Source organism: Ambystoma mexicanum, chromosome 2q (genome assembly GCF_040938575.1).
Source record: "Ambystoma mexicanum isolate Mex_15411 chromosome 2q, UKY_AmexF1_1, whole genome shotgun sequence".
In the NCBI taxonomy this organism is placed as follows: Eukaryota; Metazoa; Chordata; class Amphibia; order Caudata; family Ambystomatidae; genus Ambystoma; species Ambystoma mexicanum.
Window position 1 is genome coordinate 845,573,366 of NC_090924.1, and position 18,501 is coordinate 845,591,866.

The following is an 18,501-nucleotide window of genomic DNA, read 5'->3' on the forward strand; positions in this document are numbered from 1 at the left end:
GGAGCCGCAGTGCCGGCATTTCTTGAATCCGGACCGAGGTGTCATCAGAGTGGAAGACAAAGACATATCGATGAACTTCAACAGCCAACACTAGTAAGAACGAGGCGTGCTGAGTTTCACGAAGCAAACATGTTTTCGGAAAAAACAGAACTGAGGAAACAGGCGCTGTGCGTGCTACTTACTTATAACATCCGATGACGTCACCCTCGATGGAGGCCTTAGAGGGAGGTCGACCCAACGTCATCAACGCAGGGCGCCCTCTGCCGAAAGAATTCCGAAGCAGCCGAGCTGTGGACACTACATGTCAAAGATGAGGAATACATTGGAGGAAACAATCCATTCGAAAAAAGACTTGGGCACCGAAGGCCTGTTGCTGGAAATAGAACTGTATCCTCGTGTTGAAAAAGTAAGAGTGTGTGCTTTGCCCGAGTGAACCGCTTTGCCCCGGATGAAAACGCGGGGAAGGGAGGCAAACAGCTTGATCATCCTGACATATTATTTCGTGAACACTTCTTTCTTTTTCATGAACATTACCCCACGCTATTTGTAAATTAGCTGTATGGATTGTTTTTTTGAGTATAGGCCTGTTTATTGTGACAATACTCCACTAGGAGTGTATAATTATTATTTGATGGTCGTAGCTTGCTCCCATTTGTAGATTTCTCGGGAGGATAGCTCAATGGCAAAGTGCTCACCTTGAAAGCAAGCCGACACGGAGCAACACAGGTTAGATCCCCGGGTCCGTACTTGGAAACCTCTGGGTATTAAGCGCGTTATGAATAACCTATAATATCATATCATTTAGATAGGCATTTTTCACACCCTTTCGAAATTTCAATAAACACCCTTGAACTGTGGTCACTTGTGTCTAACTTACTGTTGATACAATGCCTTCTTTATAGAATCCAAGCATACAACATATAGACACTGGGATATGCTTTTGGAAAATTTTATTTAAGTTAAAGTAGTGCTAGATGCATACATACTCAAGCATATTACGTTAAGGTAGATACATCTGAGCCTATAGTAAACTTCTCCTGCACCCATAAACCCAGCAGAAAACACATTGCTGAACCAATTGCTGGAGTCAATAAATCACTTTGCAACTTCTAGAAGAGATATTGACATTATTGAAAAATCTACCCAGTTGCCCACTGTCCTCCTTAATTTGGTCTAAAGGTAAACTAATATTCCCCTTTAGCCAAAGGGGAGGATCAGCTTCATGTGAAAAGCTTCTACCTTGATAAATGACATTAATGGACATTAAAGTTTCGCTCATGGCCTTTGTTCATAATCCCTCACTTCCAGGTAAGTCTGTTTTACAAGGACTAAAACACCAGAAGTGTTGTAACTTGATAGTAGGTGGGTACAGTGGTATACCGTTAGACCGTAAAAGATTTAGATGTTTGAAAACACTTTTACATAAAGCTCTTATACTATACAGCATAAGGCTGTCTGAGGTTACAGCTATCCTTGGGCATTGGCATAAGTACTCTTCAAATGATTTTCCATGCCAGTGCCTGGATCATGCTGCTGATTTTAATTATTCTGAATGTAGGCTGAACAAATTGGTACAACGAAAAATGCATTTTATTTTGTCAAATGTGTAATGTTAATCACAGAGTAGCAAATGTGTAAAATAGAACAAGCAAATTTGCTAGTTATCCCCATCCGAATATCACTCAAGGAAACACGTATTTACAATTCTCACCTCCCTGTGAAAACAAAACCAGTTGGGCAAATTATCAGAATGGCATAGCCTGGAAACAGGGAATGATGGTGGATGTTGTTTGGCCCGCTAGTAGGGTTTTGAGGGACAGCCCTGCCTTAATCACACTTCATCTATACTTACAATAAGAAACTGGAATAAGAAGTCAATGTCATTAAAGAGGTATCCAAAAATGTCGTGAAAAATGAACTTTTGATTTCAATTCCTTGCCTTACTTCCTTAAGAAAACAGGTTTTTTGAGGTTATTAAAGGGAAACATATATAACTTTAATGCATTTGTGTTAAAAAGCATATCACATTTACAATATTTTTGGGACAATTCTTTTTACTGATATAAATCAGCAATCATTGATAGATCTGTATGGCCTGCTAACATCTTACAACCCTAAACACTTTCAGTTTGTCTGCCAGTCTTGATTTCTATCTCCACAATAAATGGTTAAACCAATATGGAAGCGCCAGCCAGCTTGAGGCATATTCTTTTGAACTAAGACCACAGTCACTAAGGGCTATCATTGTTACTTTCCACTTTGTTTGGCTAGCTGGGTGTACTTTTTTGTAAGGCAAGATACAGTTAAAATGTTGTTTCTCCACTTTAGATAATCACGTTGTGCATCTTTATTTTCTACAAGTGAGATGCTTAATATTGTTTTTAGATTGCTGCTTGCTATTTTCAAGGATAGTCAATGTATTGTGCTTTCTTTGTTGCAACTTTCTTTTGTGGACAAATGCAGATGTAAATAAACTATGCTCTGCCACTGATTTACCTGCAGTAACAGCATACACAAACACTTGCTAGAATCTTTCAGGAAGCAGTAACATGTTTCTGGTTGAGGAACAAAATGATGAAACCGTTAGAATAAAAGAGAGCAATTTAGGCTTGTTGACATATTTTATTGTGAGATGGGGGCTTGGTAAAAAACTAGAAAATGAACATGATAAAACAAGGAACTTAAAAAGGAAGTCAGTTCTTTAAATTACATTTATGCACACAGGAACGAATTGGCACAAACATGTTAAACATTGTTCCCTCTTCCCAACACTGCCTTTAAGATCCTTTTTATTTGACTAAGGAAATGACAAACCTATGGGTAGGGTTTTTATTAATAAAGTTGCAGAATATCATGCTATTAGCCACACAGTGAATTTTAAAATACTTGAGTTTTTTTTAATTAAAAACCAAATACGTTTGGATGACTTGATTGTAATTGTAAAACAAACACATTCCCATTTAAATTGACTTGTTCTACAGTCCCAAGGCAAGTATAAATGTTAACATAACACTGGTAAATCAAATCTCAATGTAAGAGAACAAATTGCATCTCTACTTTAAATCTTATCAACTTTCCAAATTTTCATACTAAAATATATTATTGTATTAATACAAACTACAGTATTATACACTACACTGTGTAATAAATAAAGAAATATAAAAATAAGACACATAAATATAAAAGTTTTCTAAAACTAAAAGGGTACATATGTCAGTAAGAAGGGTAGTAATACTGCCAGGTTTGAAGACATACAGTACAAAATGCTGCAGAGCTACGAACAAATAATTTTAGCCAACATTGTTAACATGTGGGGTCCATAACCAACATTTGACAACAGATACAAGCCAGATAACTGTGTTATATGTATGTGTCTGAAAGTTAAATAAACAGATAAAAACAAAAACAAAATGGTCACTGAAAATAGAGACATTTAGCAATTAATACCTTCAAAGTAATGTATGTCAAATAATATAAAAAGCTACTAATGTTTTTGGCTTTTCCTATAAATGAATTTTTGTTGTCAGAATTTAATTCAGAATACTTCTATAAATCTGACAAATGCTAGTTATTTGTAAACCACCAACTGAACTAGGCTGGTAACGCCTTTAAATACTGATAAATGGCACTTACAGCACATAGGTCTTGCATAAGGCCAAAGGAGATACAAAGCTTCATTTTATATCCTTCATATTTCCACTACATAAATGCAATTACAAACACTGATTTTTGTTTTCTTGCCAGTATCAATAACACTGTTAGTCCCTGCAAACAGAGCGCGATGATCTTAACTAAATTTTGAACCACATAAGAACCCCCGGCTCTGCTATTGACTGCTTCATTAAGGCTAACAATAGAATTTAAATTATAACATACTAAACTACTGCCTCTATATGTTACAAATAACTACCTTTTGGTTGAATCTCCAAAAGGTAGCCAGTATTGTCAGGACCTGCATTTTCTGCAAAGGGGAATTCTGTAGTGCAGAAGTTCTCACATTTTTAACATAATAAAATACTGATGCGGATTTAGTTAATGTTTAACGGCAATAATAAACAAAACTTTATAGAAATCTCTCCCAACTGTACAGCTTACAAATTAAACAACATAACAATGAAAATTAATACTGATAAAACAAAGGATGTAAATACGTGTTTAACAACTCCTATTTACTGGAACCTGTGCGTCTAGATTCTAGAGTCACTTTGTCCATTTTCTTCAAAGCCATTTCATGTTAGAAACCTGTTGCATAACCTTGAAAATCGCTGTGAAAAATTACAAGTTTGAGGTTCAGGCACACCTGGATTTTTTTTATACACAGTAGTTAACAGAAACCACAGTATAGAAGCTACTGTGTTTCCAAAAACACTTATATTACACAACAAAGGTTATCACCAATTTAAATTTCTTTTCCTCATAGGAAAAATATTAGCTAAGCTTGAAGTACTGTTTTTTCCACCTTCTCGTCATTGTTTGTCATTTCTCGATCCAACCTTAAACTTCCTTCATTTACAGCCGTCTCTTCTCTCACAGTACCACTCATGGGTATGTCCTCTTCCTCATCCTCCTCCACATCATCAAGTGCAACTCCATCCTCATTTACCTCGTGCATTTCCTCAACATCTTTCTCGTCCTCCTCATCCTTTTCACTGTCCTCATCATAGTCTCTTGTAATACTTTCCCTCTCATCCGAGTCAATCTGAGATGGAGATGCCCTAGAATCCATGAGATCATGGTTCAACGTTTCTTGCCCCAATTCCTCTTGCTCGCCATCATCCCGCTCCTCAGCTTCCTTTTTGCAGTAAGAGTATCGATGGTTCATATGCTGGGAATACGACCCAGAGTGGGAAAAGCGCTTTCCACATTTGTCACATTGGTATGGTTTTTCCCCAGAATGAAGTCGCATGTGTTCAATCAAGTGATGCTTGTGTTTAAATGCCTTATTACATATCCCACATTCATGTGGCCTTTTTCCTGCAACAAGAACAAAAAGGCGCATTGAATTGAGGAAGCATTGCAAGAATACAGTACACAGCTCAAAATCTTAATTTCACTTAGAGGATAAGCAGAGAAAGACCAACATGAAGCCTAAAACAAAATAAAAAAGACACACAAACTAAGAGCAAGTCATCATTGCTTTGGGAAGTACTTTGTGTTAATGAAACTCGTTTTACAGCCTCGCTGTCTAAAGGTGTAATTCTTCCCAAAATATGATGGGCATGAAAGACCCCTTGAAGTGCTGGTTGATGTCTCAGATTAAAACATTTGAAGTTAAAGTTAGTTTACACTCTGACTGATGCAATGCAGGACATTCTACACAAACATTGCTTTTTTAAGTATGCAAAATACTTTTTGGAAAGGTTTGAAACCCTCCCTCGGCACTTTCTTCATTTTTACAGGCTTTGAGGAACAATCTTATGGGAGTACCCTAATCACGTGTCACATCTCATTTTAAAGTAAGGCATTTAACTACCAACACAAATTGCTTGAAATTTACAAAGGGATCTCATCAAATGTATATCATCACCTGAGCAAAAGTAAACTATTTTATTTAATTTTCAGTGTGATAGAAATCTGGTATAATTTAAAACATGTTTATATTTCAGAGGGCAAGACAGTTCAGCGCTAAGTTCTGTGTCCCGCGAGATAGTAATTTGAATCATGGCTGGGCTGACTAAGCTCTTGACCATTCGAGGCTGATAAAATGAAGTACCACTAAACTGAGTTATAGCAATTCTTTTTACAGAACATAGAAGCAGGTAGAATCTTATCAGGAAGCACTACACAAAAACATGAGTATACTTTTTCCATTTTGAACACCAGTAATCATATACAAGAGTACCTGTACAATATCAGATCGATGTTCTATTTCCTTCTATTTCCTAGAGTTAACAGCTAGGAACCACTGCTTCTTTGGCTTTCTTAACCTTCTAGTGAAATAAATATCAAAGGGATTAGGTTATGCTGTAGCTGCCCACTATCGCCATTTTCTAGCTTCTTTTTATGCTTGTAGCATTTCTCACTAGCATTTCTAATATGGTATTCACATTTTTCTTTAAACAGTCACATAGTTAAATAAAACTGTGCAGACCCCCGTTTTATATGCTTTCAGTTTCAATTGTACCTTCTACTCTTCTGCAATTGATGGGTTGTGGCTATTTTAGTCATCTTTATTTTGCACATTCACTGGGTCTCTCTAGTTGTAGAGACACATGGACAGCTCTATCATCCCCATCAGATAGAATTACCATTTGCTTTTCCTCATGGCATTCTTCTGGTCTAGATAAAAAAAAACATATGATTGCTCAACCATATTACAGCAATGTTATTGCCTTGTTTTCTGTGAGAAGCAAAACCTTTTTTAGGGTCTTATTTGTTCCAAAATTCTCAATATGTAAATTGAAATTTTGAGTGCCAGCAGAAACTTAGGTAAAAAATAAGGATGTTTAAACAATATCCCTAAAGGAGGTTTCTCACTGTGATTAAGGTTTTGTTAAACTGAATGCATTTTTTGGGCAATAACATGAAATTCATCTTGTGTTGTCGAATACTACATCACGATACAGAGGTGCTGTTAAGGCCGTAATAAAGGATTTGATCCTAGAACTCACTTTTGCAAATTAAAGCATGTCCAACAAAGTATTTCAACGGCAGGTGGTATACTTTAGAACTCGAATTCTGATAGAAAAAAAAAGCGCTTTCTACACTTTTAGTTTGCTAATAACAGTAAAATCCAATTGAGAAAATAGTCACTGCGCTTGTCATCACTTCAAGGCCGGCATACCTGTGTGCTCATACTTGTGCCTTAGCAAGGAACTACTCTTCTGGAATATTTTGTCGCACAGATCACATGCATACATTCCATTTTCTGTCTTCCTCATCTTCTTCTTAGGTGGAGTGGAATCCGAATCGTTCTGATCTTCGACGTTTGAAACTCCCTCTGAGCTTGTGTCTTGCCTTTCATCCTAAAAAAGATGATATTTGTCTTTGCAATAACTCAAAACACACATTATTTCAAACTACATATTGTATTTTCTGTGGGTGTCAATACCACAAGCTAGACCAACAATATCGAGGTAAAATTCCTCTAGATTCCTGACAGGAAACTACATGTAAAAATAAACATTTGTAGGAAGGACTGCCATGCAAGCACTGTCACGATTACAGAATGAAGGGTCACACTGTGAATCCACACACTGTCACACTATCGCACCAAGTCAACAACGTTTCTAAGTCCTGCCACGACCACCTAAAAATTCGTAGGCGCATTTTTCCATACCTCTCCTTTCTCAACAGACTCACCGTGGTCCAATCAATTTTAATGTCAAGACTGGACTATGCTAACTCCCTCTACCTCGGAGTCCATGCGTACCACCTGACTAAACTACAAAGAGCACAAAATGCTGCAGCCAAACAGCTACTAGCACTTGGCCCAAGAGATCACCCCCCCCAGCTCTCAAAACTCTGCACTGGCTCCCGGTTGGACGAAGGGTGACCTTCAAAACCTTATGCATTTCGCACTGAGCAATGCACAAAACCGGACCTCAATATCTTCAGGACAAACTAAGACCCTACCATCCACCACGAACTCTAAAATCAAGCTCCGCCCACCTCCTAGTGATACCAAAAATCAACTCAGTTAGATTAGGTTGATCATCTTTCTCAACCCTGGCCCCCCACTGTGTGGAACTCACTTCCACCCCACATCCGACTCTCCGAAGACTGCATGTCTTTTCGCAAACTACTGAAAACGTGGCTCTTCCCCTAAAAATCGACTCTTAAACACAAAAAGTATAAACAGCTATAATAATCAGTAACCCAAGATTGCTGAATCAATAATAACAATCAAGCATCGAGACACGATCGAGAAAAATAGAAAACTAAAACTGCCAGTGTAAATTAAAACGGATAAACTGAACAGAATGAATGAAGTGTATGAAAGGAATGAAGTGGATGAAAGCTATGAAATGGGTACAATGGGTGAAATGGGCGCAGTGGATGAAATGGATGAATCAGATGCAGTAGGTGCAACCGATGAAGCGAATGGAGCGGATGAAGCGGATGGAACGGATGGAGCGGACAATGTGGATGGAGCGGACAATGTGGATGGAGCGGACAATGTGGATGGAGCGGACAATGTACAGATGGCGTGGATGAACAGATGGAGTGGATGAACAGATGGAGAACAGATGGAGTGGATGGAACAGATGGAGTGGATGAACAGATGGAGTGGATGAACAGATGGAGTGGATGAACAGATGGAGTGGATGAACAGATGGAGTGGATGGAACAGAAGGAATGGATGGAACAGAAGGAATGGATGGAAGTGATGGAACTGATGGAGTTGAACGAAAGGTTGGAATGGATGGAACGGATATAGCAGATGGAACGAATGGAGTGGATTAGAGTAATTGGAACAGATGTAGTAGATGGTTCAGGTGAAGTGGATAAAACAGATGGAGTGGATGGAACGGATAGAGCAGATGGAATGAATAGAGAAGATGGAACAGATCAAGTGGATGGATCGGATGGAGTGAGTGGATCGGATGGAACGGATGGAGTGGAGGGAACGAATAGAGTTAATGGAACGGACAAAATGGATGCAACTGATAAGAGTGGATGGAACGGATGGAGTGGATGGAGTACATGGAACGGATGGAGTGCATGGAATGGACGGGACGAATGGAGTGGATGGAACGGCCTTACTGAAAACCACCATATCACACTACCACGCTTACTCTCTCCTATACACCACCACTCAACTAGGATACAGCGACACTATGACACATTCGGTATAGCTGTTCTCTAACACCCGCCTCTTACTCCTCAACATCCTAATTAAGCACAGCTAGCTGAGCACACACCGCTAGCCTAAGCGTCTCCTCAGGCCTAACACAGCCAGAAATCAGTCTGGGTGTCAATCCCCCTGAATTAACACATATTCCTGACCTCCCAACCACCACACCTACCGCTAAGAATCAGCTATCATACAAGTGCCACACCACCTGCACACATATCCGTGGTGGTTTTTTTTTTCCTTTCCCTCTCCTCCTCCCCCTCACCTTCCCCTCCCCCTCCCTTTCTCTTTTCCCCTCCTCCTCCCCCTGCCACCCCCTCTCTCTCTCGCTCGACTTGAACTACAGTTCTCGAGGGCATTCAACCTACTAGCGCTTTTAGATCATAACAATGATACATAAGGAACTATATAAATGCAAAGTAACATAATATTAGTTAGAATGTGTTTTACTCCGGTCTAAACCAGCATGAGAAAAGCCCCTTTGACTTTTCAATTATTTAAGCTGAATCACATGCCTTTTCAAAACCATGTTTTTGAACTGTTCAGATTTGGAATCAGCAAATTATAAATGTTTATATGTGTTATGTATTGACTCTCTCCAAGCATTGTAGATTTGTTATTGTTTACCCCACAGACGAATGAACATTTGGACAATTTCGAGATTGTTATTGAAGTAAAAACATTGGCTTAGAAGAACAAGTTACTTATCCAACTGGTAACGTTCTTTCGACTGGATGTTCCTCTAACGTATTCCTCATCTTTGACATGTAATATCCACAGCTTGGCTGCTTCTGAAATTTTTCGGCAGAGGGCACCTTGCGTCGATGCCAATGGGTCGATGACCCTCGAAGGCCTCATTGGATGTTATAAGTAGCACGCACGCCGCCCATAGCCTCAGTTCATGTTTTTTCCCACCTCTCATCATGTAGGCCATGTGGGTCCAACTAGTGTAGACTGCCGTCAGCCTTGTTTGAACGAAAGCTGCAATAGCACGGGAAATTCTTCAGAGGGGTAGGCTGGGAGGGTGATGAGGAATACGGTGGAACATCCAGTTGAAAGAACGTTACCAGATGGTAAATAACCTGTTCTTCGAATGGACTGTGTCCTCCAAGATATTCCTCTTCTTTGACACACTTCCAAAGCAGTAACCAAATTTGCAGGAGGGAGAAGAATTAGATATACAAATTAAATGGCAGAGTAAAGTACAGCCTTCCCAAAGGCCACATCATGAACATGTGAAGTATCCAGGGAATAATGCTTAACAAACGTGTATTAAGATTTTCTTAACAGGAACACCCCTCTGTAGGGCCGTCGATGTAGCAATGCCCCTGGTGGAATGAGCCCTCAGGCAGGTTTTTGCAAGCAAGTCTATAGCACCCAGAAATAGTGAGAATGATCCACCGAGACAAGGTCTGTTTAGAAACAGCCTGGCCCAATATGTGACTAGTGTACCTCACAAAGAGCTGGTTGTCCACTCTGACTTTGGACAATTTGGAAAGATAAAAGTTTAACGCTCTCCTCAGGTCCAACCTATGTAGCCGTTCCTCTTCCTAACTAGGATGTGGAGGAGGATAGAAGGCGGGTAGGACAACCTTCTGACTTAAGTGAAAGTCAGAGACTACCTTAGGGAGGAAGGAATGGCGTACTCTCAGTACAACTCTGTCCTTGTGGAACATAGTAAAGAGTGGCTTTGAAGAAAGTGCCTGCAACTCGCTCACTCTTCCAGCAAATGTTATTGCAACCAAAAAAAACTGTCTTAAAGGTTAACCACCTCAATGGACAGGAGTGCAAAAGTTCAAACGGAGCACCAATCAAAAAAAGCAACAAAATATGCACAGCTCTGCTAGGTAACCTTTAATGGTCCCCACCTGAAGACCCCTGTGCGCTAAAGAAAGCAAGAAGGAGAGAACCTCCGGAATTGAATACTGAAAAGGATCAAAATTCTTCACTTTGCAGCAGTCGCAAAACTTATGCCAACCGCAAGGGTCCAGGGACTTTTCTGCTGGATGCCTGACCGAGAGCAACACCTCCATTACGTTATACGGAAGGTCCCAAACCTTATATCCTTATATCTCAACCTTTCAGAAAGAATGCGTGAAGGTTGAGAGCCTTGACCTCTCGATGGAGAACCCGACCTTCCTCTCGTGAGAGAAGATCCGCTCTTTCGGGAAGATGCATTGGAGGACAGATGGACATGTATAGAAGGACCGGGAACCACGCTCTCCTGGCTCAATCCGGAGCAATGAGGATCAGGTGAGACCCAAACCTCTGTAACCTCCTTAGAACTTGAGGAATGACGGGGATCGGAGGAAACGCGTACAGGAGCGGGAATCACCAATCCATGACAAACGCGTCTCCAAGAGCTCCTCTCGGAGGAAATTCCCTTGAGCTGTACCTCTCGCACTTCCGGTTGGCACCGGTTGCGAACAGGTCCACCTGCTCAGAGCATTCACCGCCGTGTTCTCCTCTCTGGCTAGATGCACTGCCACTAGGGAGATTCCCTCTTGAATTGCCCAGAACCAGAGCTGCATTGCCTCTCTGCACAGTGGCAGCGACCTTACACCTCCTCTTTTGTTGAGGTAATGCATGGCCACCGTGTTGTCTGTCCATATCAGGACATTCTTCCCCGCACAGACAGCAGGAAAACCTTCAGTGCTAGCCTGATTGCTCTTAGCTCCAAAAGATTGATGTGTAGTTTGGACTCCGATTTAGACCAACGACCGCGGATGGTCAGATTGTTGGTGTGAGCCCCCCCCACCCTGTGAGGGAAGCATCCGTCACTACGGTTACCTCTGGCCACGGTTGCCAAAAAGGTTCTACTTTCATGACATTTCCCTCGCAGGCCCACCACAGAAGATCTTGTGAGACCCGGAACGGAATCCGAAAGAGATCTGACATCTTGCCTGAGAACTGACATTGCGTCCTTGGAGCCCATTCAAGGGATCTCATTCTCAGTCGGGCTTCTGGTACCAGAACAATTCAGGACGCCATGAGGCAGAGCAACCTTAAGAATTCAAAAGCTGGAAGACTCTGGGCATGTTGAAATTTGGTGACAATCTGGAGAATGTGTTGAGCCTTCACCTTGGGTGGCAAGCACTTACCCAAGGATGTGTCCAACACAGCCCTGATGTACTGGAGCTGTTGGGAAGGTGTCATATGTGACTTCTTGAAATTGAGGGAGAAGCCCAGTTTGTGAAGGGAGTGGCAAGTGACACTGAGATGATGCAAGGCCTGTTCGGGAGAACACGGCACGGTCAGCCAATCGTCCAGGTAGGGGTAGACGTGAATCCCCCCTCTCCCAAGATGTGCTGCCAACACCACTATGAGCTTGGTGAAGACCCTCGGGACAGAAGTCAACCCGAATGTCACGACCCGAAACTGATAGTGTGAACTGCCAACTGCGCACCTCAGGTATTTCCTGTGCATGAAAATAAGTATCCTGCAGGTTCGATGACAACAACCAATCCTGAAGCTGGAGGGCCTGAAGGATCTGAGAGGGTGACCATCTTGAACTTGTCCTTCCTGAGGAACTTGTTCAAGCACCGTAAGTCCAAGATGGGTCTCGGTCCTCTGTCCTTCTTGGGAATGAAAAAATATGGGGAATACCAACCCTTGTTCCTCTACGCCACAGGTACTGGTTCTATAGCGCATTTCTCCAGCAGGGTCAATATTTCCTGCACAAGGAGTGGATCTGGAACCTTGAAAGAGTGCTTCCCCGGTGGATTGTCGTGAGTCCGTCGTAGAAAAGGTAGGCAGGAGCCATGGGCAATTGTTTCCAGAGTCCACGCATCGGAAGTAATGGCTCACCACTCTTGAGACAGCCTGCCCCCTACGGGTGAACAGTGACTCAAGGCCTTGGAGCGGTTTTGAAGCGGCTGCTGCAGCGCCTGATGGCAAAGAGGCTGCTGCTTGAGCAGCTTTGGCACCCCTACCTCGTCCACCACAAGGAAACTTATATTGGCCCCATTGACTGGCCGTTCCTCCCGCCCTTCCAAATGAGGATTAGAAATGAAAGGATCAACCCCTCCATTGCAGTCCCCTAGGACGAAAAGGCTGAGGTTGCCTAACCAACTTCTCAAGGCTCTCGTCAGCCTTGCTGCCAAACACATGAGATCCATCAAAGGGCATGTTGAAAAGACGAGCCTGCACATCCGGTGCAAAACCAGAATTCCTCAACCACGCAAACCTGTGCATCACAGTGCTTGTAGCCATGGACCTGCTTACACTATCCGCAGTATCCAACTTAGACTGAAGAGATTCACACATGGCATCCTTGCCACGCTGAACAATAGTCAGAAAACCATCCCTTTTTTCCCCCTTCGGGAATATGCTCAGCCGCTTACGGAATGAAATTCCATAGTGTGCGCGAAAGGTTTGCTAAGGCGCAAGTAGAGTTGGCCGATTTTAATGCCGTACTCCCAGCAGAAAACACCTTGCGTGTCCATCCATCCATACGCTTATCGTCCCTATCAGGAGGGATTGTAGGGTACGCTTCCTGCTTCGAGGTAGCCATAGCTGCCTGGACCACCAAACTCTCTGGAGTGGGGTGAGTGCACAAGTAGCCGGGGTCACTACTGGATGGGCAGTATTTCTTCAGAGACTTGTTCACCGCCGGAGTAGCTTCTGGGGTGCTCCAATTTGCAGTCACCCTTTTCTGCAGAGCCATATGAAACGGCAACACAGGGTCGGTATATGGACCCTGAACCAAGATATCCCTAAGGTCATCTTGCTCAAAGGGTACATGAGGCCTGGACCAGCCCAGATACTCCACAACCTTAGAGCCTGCGATATGAAGAGTCGGCATGCTCCCCTGGGTCCGGCTGGCCGAACTTCAGTTCAGGGGAAGTGTCAATACCACTGGTATTGAGCAATGATTGACAAAGGTCCTCCATCCGACTCTCCTCAGGAATTAGGCATTCAGGAGCATTATGGGTTACATACTGGAGAATAAAAGGGACAACATCCTCATCAGATTGCTCCTTCTCCTCATAAATGTCAGGGAGGGATTTAAAAAAAACCTTCCTCGGGAGAGGAGTGAACCTCTTCTCAGGAACAGGCTTTAAAGACTTGCAGTGACCTTCCTCGGAGGGTCCACAAGCACAGGAACATTCATTGTTGGCATTGATGGCTCCAACAGCATCAACAGCATCAAGGGCCCGACCAGGGTTGAAGACCCGACAGGCGCACCCAACGGGCATGGCGCCGATGGCTTCAAGGGGTTTGGGGGTGTTGAAGGCTTCGCCGGTTTTGCCAAAGATGAAGACCTTGACTTGGCACATCTCAGGTGATCTTTCGATGCCTTGTCCAACCGGGGCCGTGAAGGCTCCCAGTGTTTATCACGCCGTCTACCCGGGCTCGAAGGCGAGCGAGTATCCAGCCGAGAACGTTCCTTGCCAGCTTCGTCAGAAGGCGCGGGCAGAACAGTGTCACGTTTATCAAACATTTTCATCATCACAACCCGGAAAGCATCCCACTCCGCCGGGGTCGATGACTTGGACGGGCATACCATCCTTCTTGGGGAGGCGTCCAACGACAAGGAAGGCGAACGATGGTGACATTTCCGGTAACGCCTCGATGAGGACGAGTTGCGGGAACCACTCCTAGATTGTGGACTTCTTCCGCCGAGGAGAGTCACCTCTCAACTCATCGGTCGAAAGTCCAGCAGGCTGGGATTTACGGGGCCTGGATACCTTCAATACCTTTAGTGTCCCCTTATGTTCCCGTAAGGCCTTGGCAGTCAAAGACTGACACTTCGAGCAGTCATCCTTATCGTGGCTCTTGCCGAGACACCACAGACATTCTGGAGCCGCAGTCCTGACACTTCTTAATTCCATATTTCAGGGTTGTCGGGGTAGAAGAGGATGACAATACGTTTTCACAGTAAGCACGAGGCGTGCAGTGTTTAACGAAGCAAACAATTTTGCATAAAAAACGGAACTGAGGCCACAGGCGCGGTGCGTGCTACTTATAACATCCGATGACGTCACCCTCGACGGAGATCTTCGCGGGACATCGACAAGATGTAATCGATGCAGGGCGCCAGCTGCCGAAAAATTTCCAAAGCAGCCGAGCCGTGGACATTACATGTCAAAGATGAGGAATACTTTGGAGGACACAATCCATACGAAATACGATTCATATATGGATGTCTGTTTGAGCAAGTGATGCAAGTTGTGTGTTATACTTTCATAAATGTAACCAAAAACTCTGTATAGGTTGTCAGCACGCTGCATGCTCCAAATATAGCTCAAGAAAAGCCTTAAAACATTCTTCTTACAGTATATACAATGCTTGAAAAAAGATAATTACAATCCAATACTGTGGTCCAGTTTTTAATTCTCAATTTACATCCTGAGGCAAGCAGACACACTTATTTATTTCATTTTCAATACATTCCGGACTTCAGTCTGTCATCAGAGCAAATACAATCTGTGTGCAAGCTAGAACATTCTTCTCTGCAACTGAACCATTGTGCGCTTTCTGAAAGCCAGATAGGAGTGTTTCCTATTCGGCTTTCAGACAGCAGGGGAGTGCTTGGAATAAGAGCAAGAAATAATTCCTTTGTTCGTCTCTGAACTATACACAACGGTTGAGATGTAGTGAAGAATGTTCTAGCTTGACACAGATTGTATTTGCCCTGATGATGGACTTCTTAGGGCTACTATTCTCAAGTAAATTTACATGGTCTGCACACCTTGAGTCACTTAAAAATCGGTTACACACGGGCCTGGGCGGCCTGATGAGATTTTACTATAAGCATGGCCCTTGAAAAATGTATTCAGGTTCTTGAAGTAAAGAATCATACCTCTGTCTTGTATTGTAGGAAGATCTGGGGGCGTGTGAACAGCTCTTGGAACGTATTTTTTATTTTTTTTTATTTGGTTGGTTGATAAATCAACCTTTCAAATATAACAAAGTAGCAAATATTTAAGAACAAATGTTTAACAATTTGCAATGTGCAATATACATAATACAATTAAAATTGCAAATGAAACATTTAAAAAAAAAGGAAAAAGGAAAGCAAAAAAACAATAAGACATGTTTAACCTTAGAATAGTTACAAATTTCTATATTCATAACAATTCTAGAAGTTCTGTAATCAATCCTCACCTAAATTGGCTTCCGACAACACATTATCCAGGAATTGCACAATTGCAATTCTAAGTCCCAGCTTGTTACTTGAAAAGATTTTAAACCAAATTTTGTCATCGGTCAAAGGTACGTATATCTGAAATTGTTTGCTGAAAAATGTCTTTCTTGTCTTGTCTAGGGCAGGGCAGACTACTATTATATGTTTCAATGTCTCACAGCACATTGTATTCTGGCAGAATCGACAATGATTTAGATCATGAGTAATCAGACCCCTCCTAGCCAGGATTTCAGTTGTCGGATATAAATTAAACCTGAAACGCAGATATTGTTGCCTTATGTGGGGTGATGGGAATTTCAGCAAATAATCTGATATCACCCGAAATTTTTTATGACCAAACAACTAAGTGTCAAAATCTTTGTAAGTACAACATTTCTCCCTGGTGCGTATCCAATCTGTCTGATACAATTTTTGCTTTGCTCGATTTGGATTTGACAAGAGTACATGTAATGTTATGGAAGCATCAGATAGAGCATTTAAAACACAATTTCTCCAAGTACGAGGAAAAAGATGGTTAGAGTTCACAAGATAGTATGCAACAGGACTCAGTACATTGCGGTTTTCAAGACCTAAGAGACATTTGCGTAGGAAGGAACACATTTTCCATACTAATTGCACATAGAGTGTAATCAGACCAAGTTCATACCTTATGAGTGGCAGTGGGGTGCAGTTCGGAAGTTTTAACAGAGCTTTCCAAAATTTAGATTCAAGCATGTCCCACATTGATGGATTATGCAATAGTTTAGTTTCGGCACCGTATAATAATATAGGAACCACTTTTGCTTGATAAAATGACACAATATGCTGAATTGAGAATTTACCAAATTTGGACATTAATATGATGGCCTGTGATTTTAGTGTTTGAAGCTTGTATAACAAAGAATCTACATATGATTTTTCTGAGATTTTATTATAGATTATAATGCCCAAATACTTGTATTCAGAAACATTCTGCAATTCAACATTTTGCAAATGCCACTTGTAGGTTCTTTTACCAGCTGTTTTTACATTTGGCAAGCAGGTCACTACTTGAGTTTTTTCCAAATTAATAACAAGATTATTGTTTAAGGAATAGGTGGATAAAGAATCAAGTAGATTTTGCAACCCTTGTGGAGTTGTCGACAAGAGAACCAAATCATCTGCATATAGCAGCCATGGGACCAATTGCAAGCCCAGTTTAGGAGCATCAGTTAGTACATCAGAAAAGGACTCACCAAGATCTAAAATGAAGTGATTGAAAAGAAACGAGGCCAATATGCAGCCCTGTTTAAGGCCTCGAGCTTTGTGAATGGGCACAGATAATGAGCCTTCGGTTGTCAACCTAACCTGGAAAGTAGTATTTGTGTGGAGAAGTTTAAGTATTGCAAGAAGTGAGGGTGGACATTCATATCGCACTAGTTTTTTATACAGTAGATTACGATCGATAGAGTCGAATGCAACCCTAAAGTCTATGAATGCCAGGTATAAAGGTTGTTTTTGGGTGAAGCAGTGAGATCTTATCATGTTTAAGGTGATAATGTTAGGGGCAGTACCCAAACCAGACACAAAACCTGCCTGAAAAGGATCTCTTTTCTGTTGATTGGAGGCCCATACATTAGGATCTCTAAGTACGATGCGATTAAAGATTTTACTCGGTGCATCTAGTAATGCTATGGGCCTGTAGCTGGCAGGGTGAGTTCTATCACCTTTTTTGTGGACTGGTAAGATTATGGAATGGGTCCAAGTTTCAAGAATGGTTTGTGTCAGATTAATGTTGTTGAACATATTCCATAGAATGTCAGTCCAAATATCTGGGTATTGTTTCAGGGTAAAATTGGACAAGCCATAGGGTCCTGGAGCCCTTGAGGTGGTTGCTTTCTTTATGAAGTATGAAATGTCTTCTTTGTCAAACTTCAACAGAAATGTATTTGGTTCTACAGTGGCTAGTCCACCAAGCAACGTTTGCGGGAGCTCGTACAATTGCGTGAAGTGCGTAACCCAAGCTTGTTGTGGAACGTTGTTACATAATAATGCTATTTGGTGCCCTGTTGAAATCTGATTAATGGTAGCCCATATTTGGGCAGTATTCTGCCCAGCAATATTTCTTAGCATACATGCACTGTCATTTTGATATAGCGTGGCTTTCATGGTTCGCATCCAATTCTTGTGTTTAGTTTTCAATTTGAATAGTAAGCCATTCCTTTGCTCTATTGGTAATTTTAGAATTTGTCTCTTATGAGATCGATATGACTTTTTCGCAAATTGAATTTGCTTACTAAACACATGCAAATGTACTGATCTAGGCTTTGCCTGGTGTGATAGATTAGATTGAAACAATTGCATCAAGTTATGGTACGCGATATTTTTGGTATTCACCACACTGGTTTTATGTAGTTCCGTGGCATAGAATTGATTAAAACGTTTTAAGGACGTTTCAGACCATCTTAATCTATTGCAGCCTGAATTGATGGAGAGAGGTCCAGCTGCGCATTTAGAATATGTACTTTCCAAGATTTCTGTCGCAAATAGAATGTTATGGTCGCTTAAGTTAGTGTCTTTGACTTGAAAACTGACC

The 18,501-nt window shown here is 41.8% G+C and overlaps 1 protein-coding gene across 5 annotated transcripts in view; it reads right to left on the reverse strand.

Annotated features, from left to right (window-relative positions):
• Positions 1-2,602: 2,602 nt before the first annotated feature.
• The window catches only part of ZEB1 (zinc finger E-box binding homeobox 1), a 648,143-nt gene continuing 632,244 nt past the window's right edge, over positions 2,603-18,501 (reverse strand). For all 5 annotated transcript variants that reach the window (XM_069648076.1, XM_069648074.1, XM_069648073.1 and 2 more), the window contains 2 exons: positions 6,785-6,965; positions 2,603-4,974 (listed from right to left, as the gene is read on the reverse strand). In XM_069648076.1, coding sequence (XP_069504177.1) covers positions 4,433-4,974; positions 6,785-6,965 — 723 coding nt within the window. In that variant the 3' untranslated portion in view covers positions 2,603-4,432. The remainder of the gene's footprint in view (positions 4,975-6,784; positions 6,966-18,501) is intronic.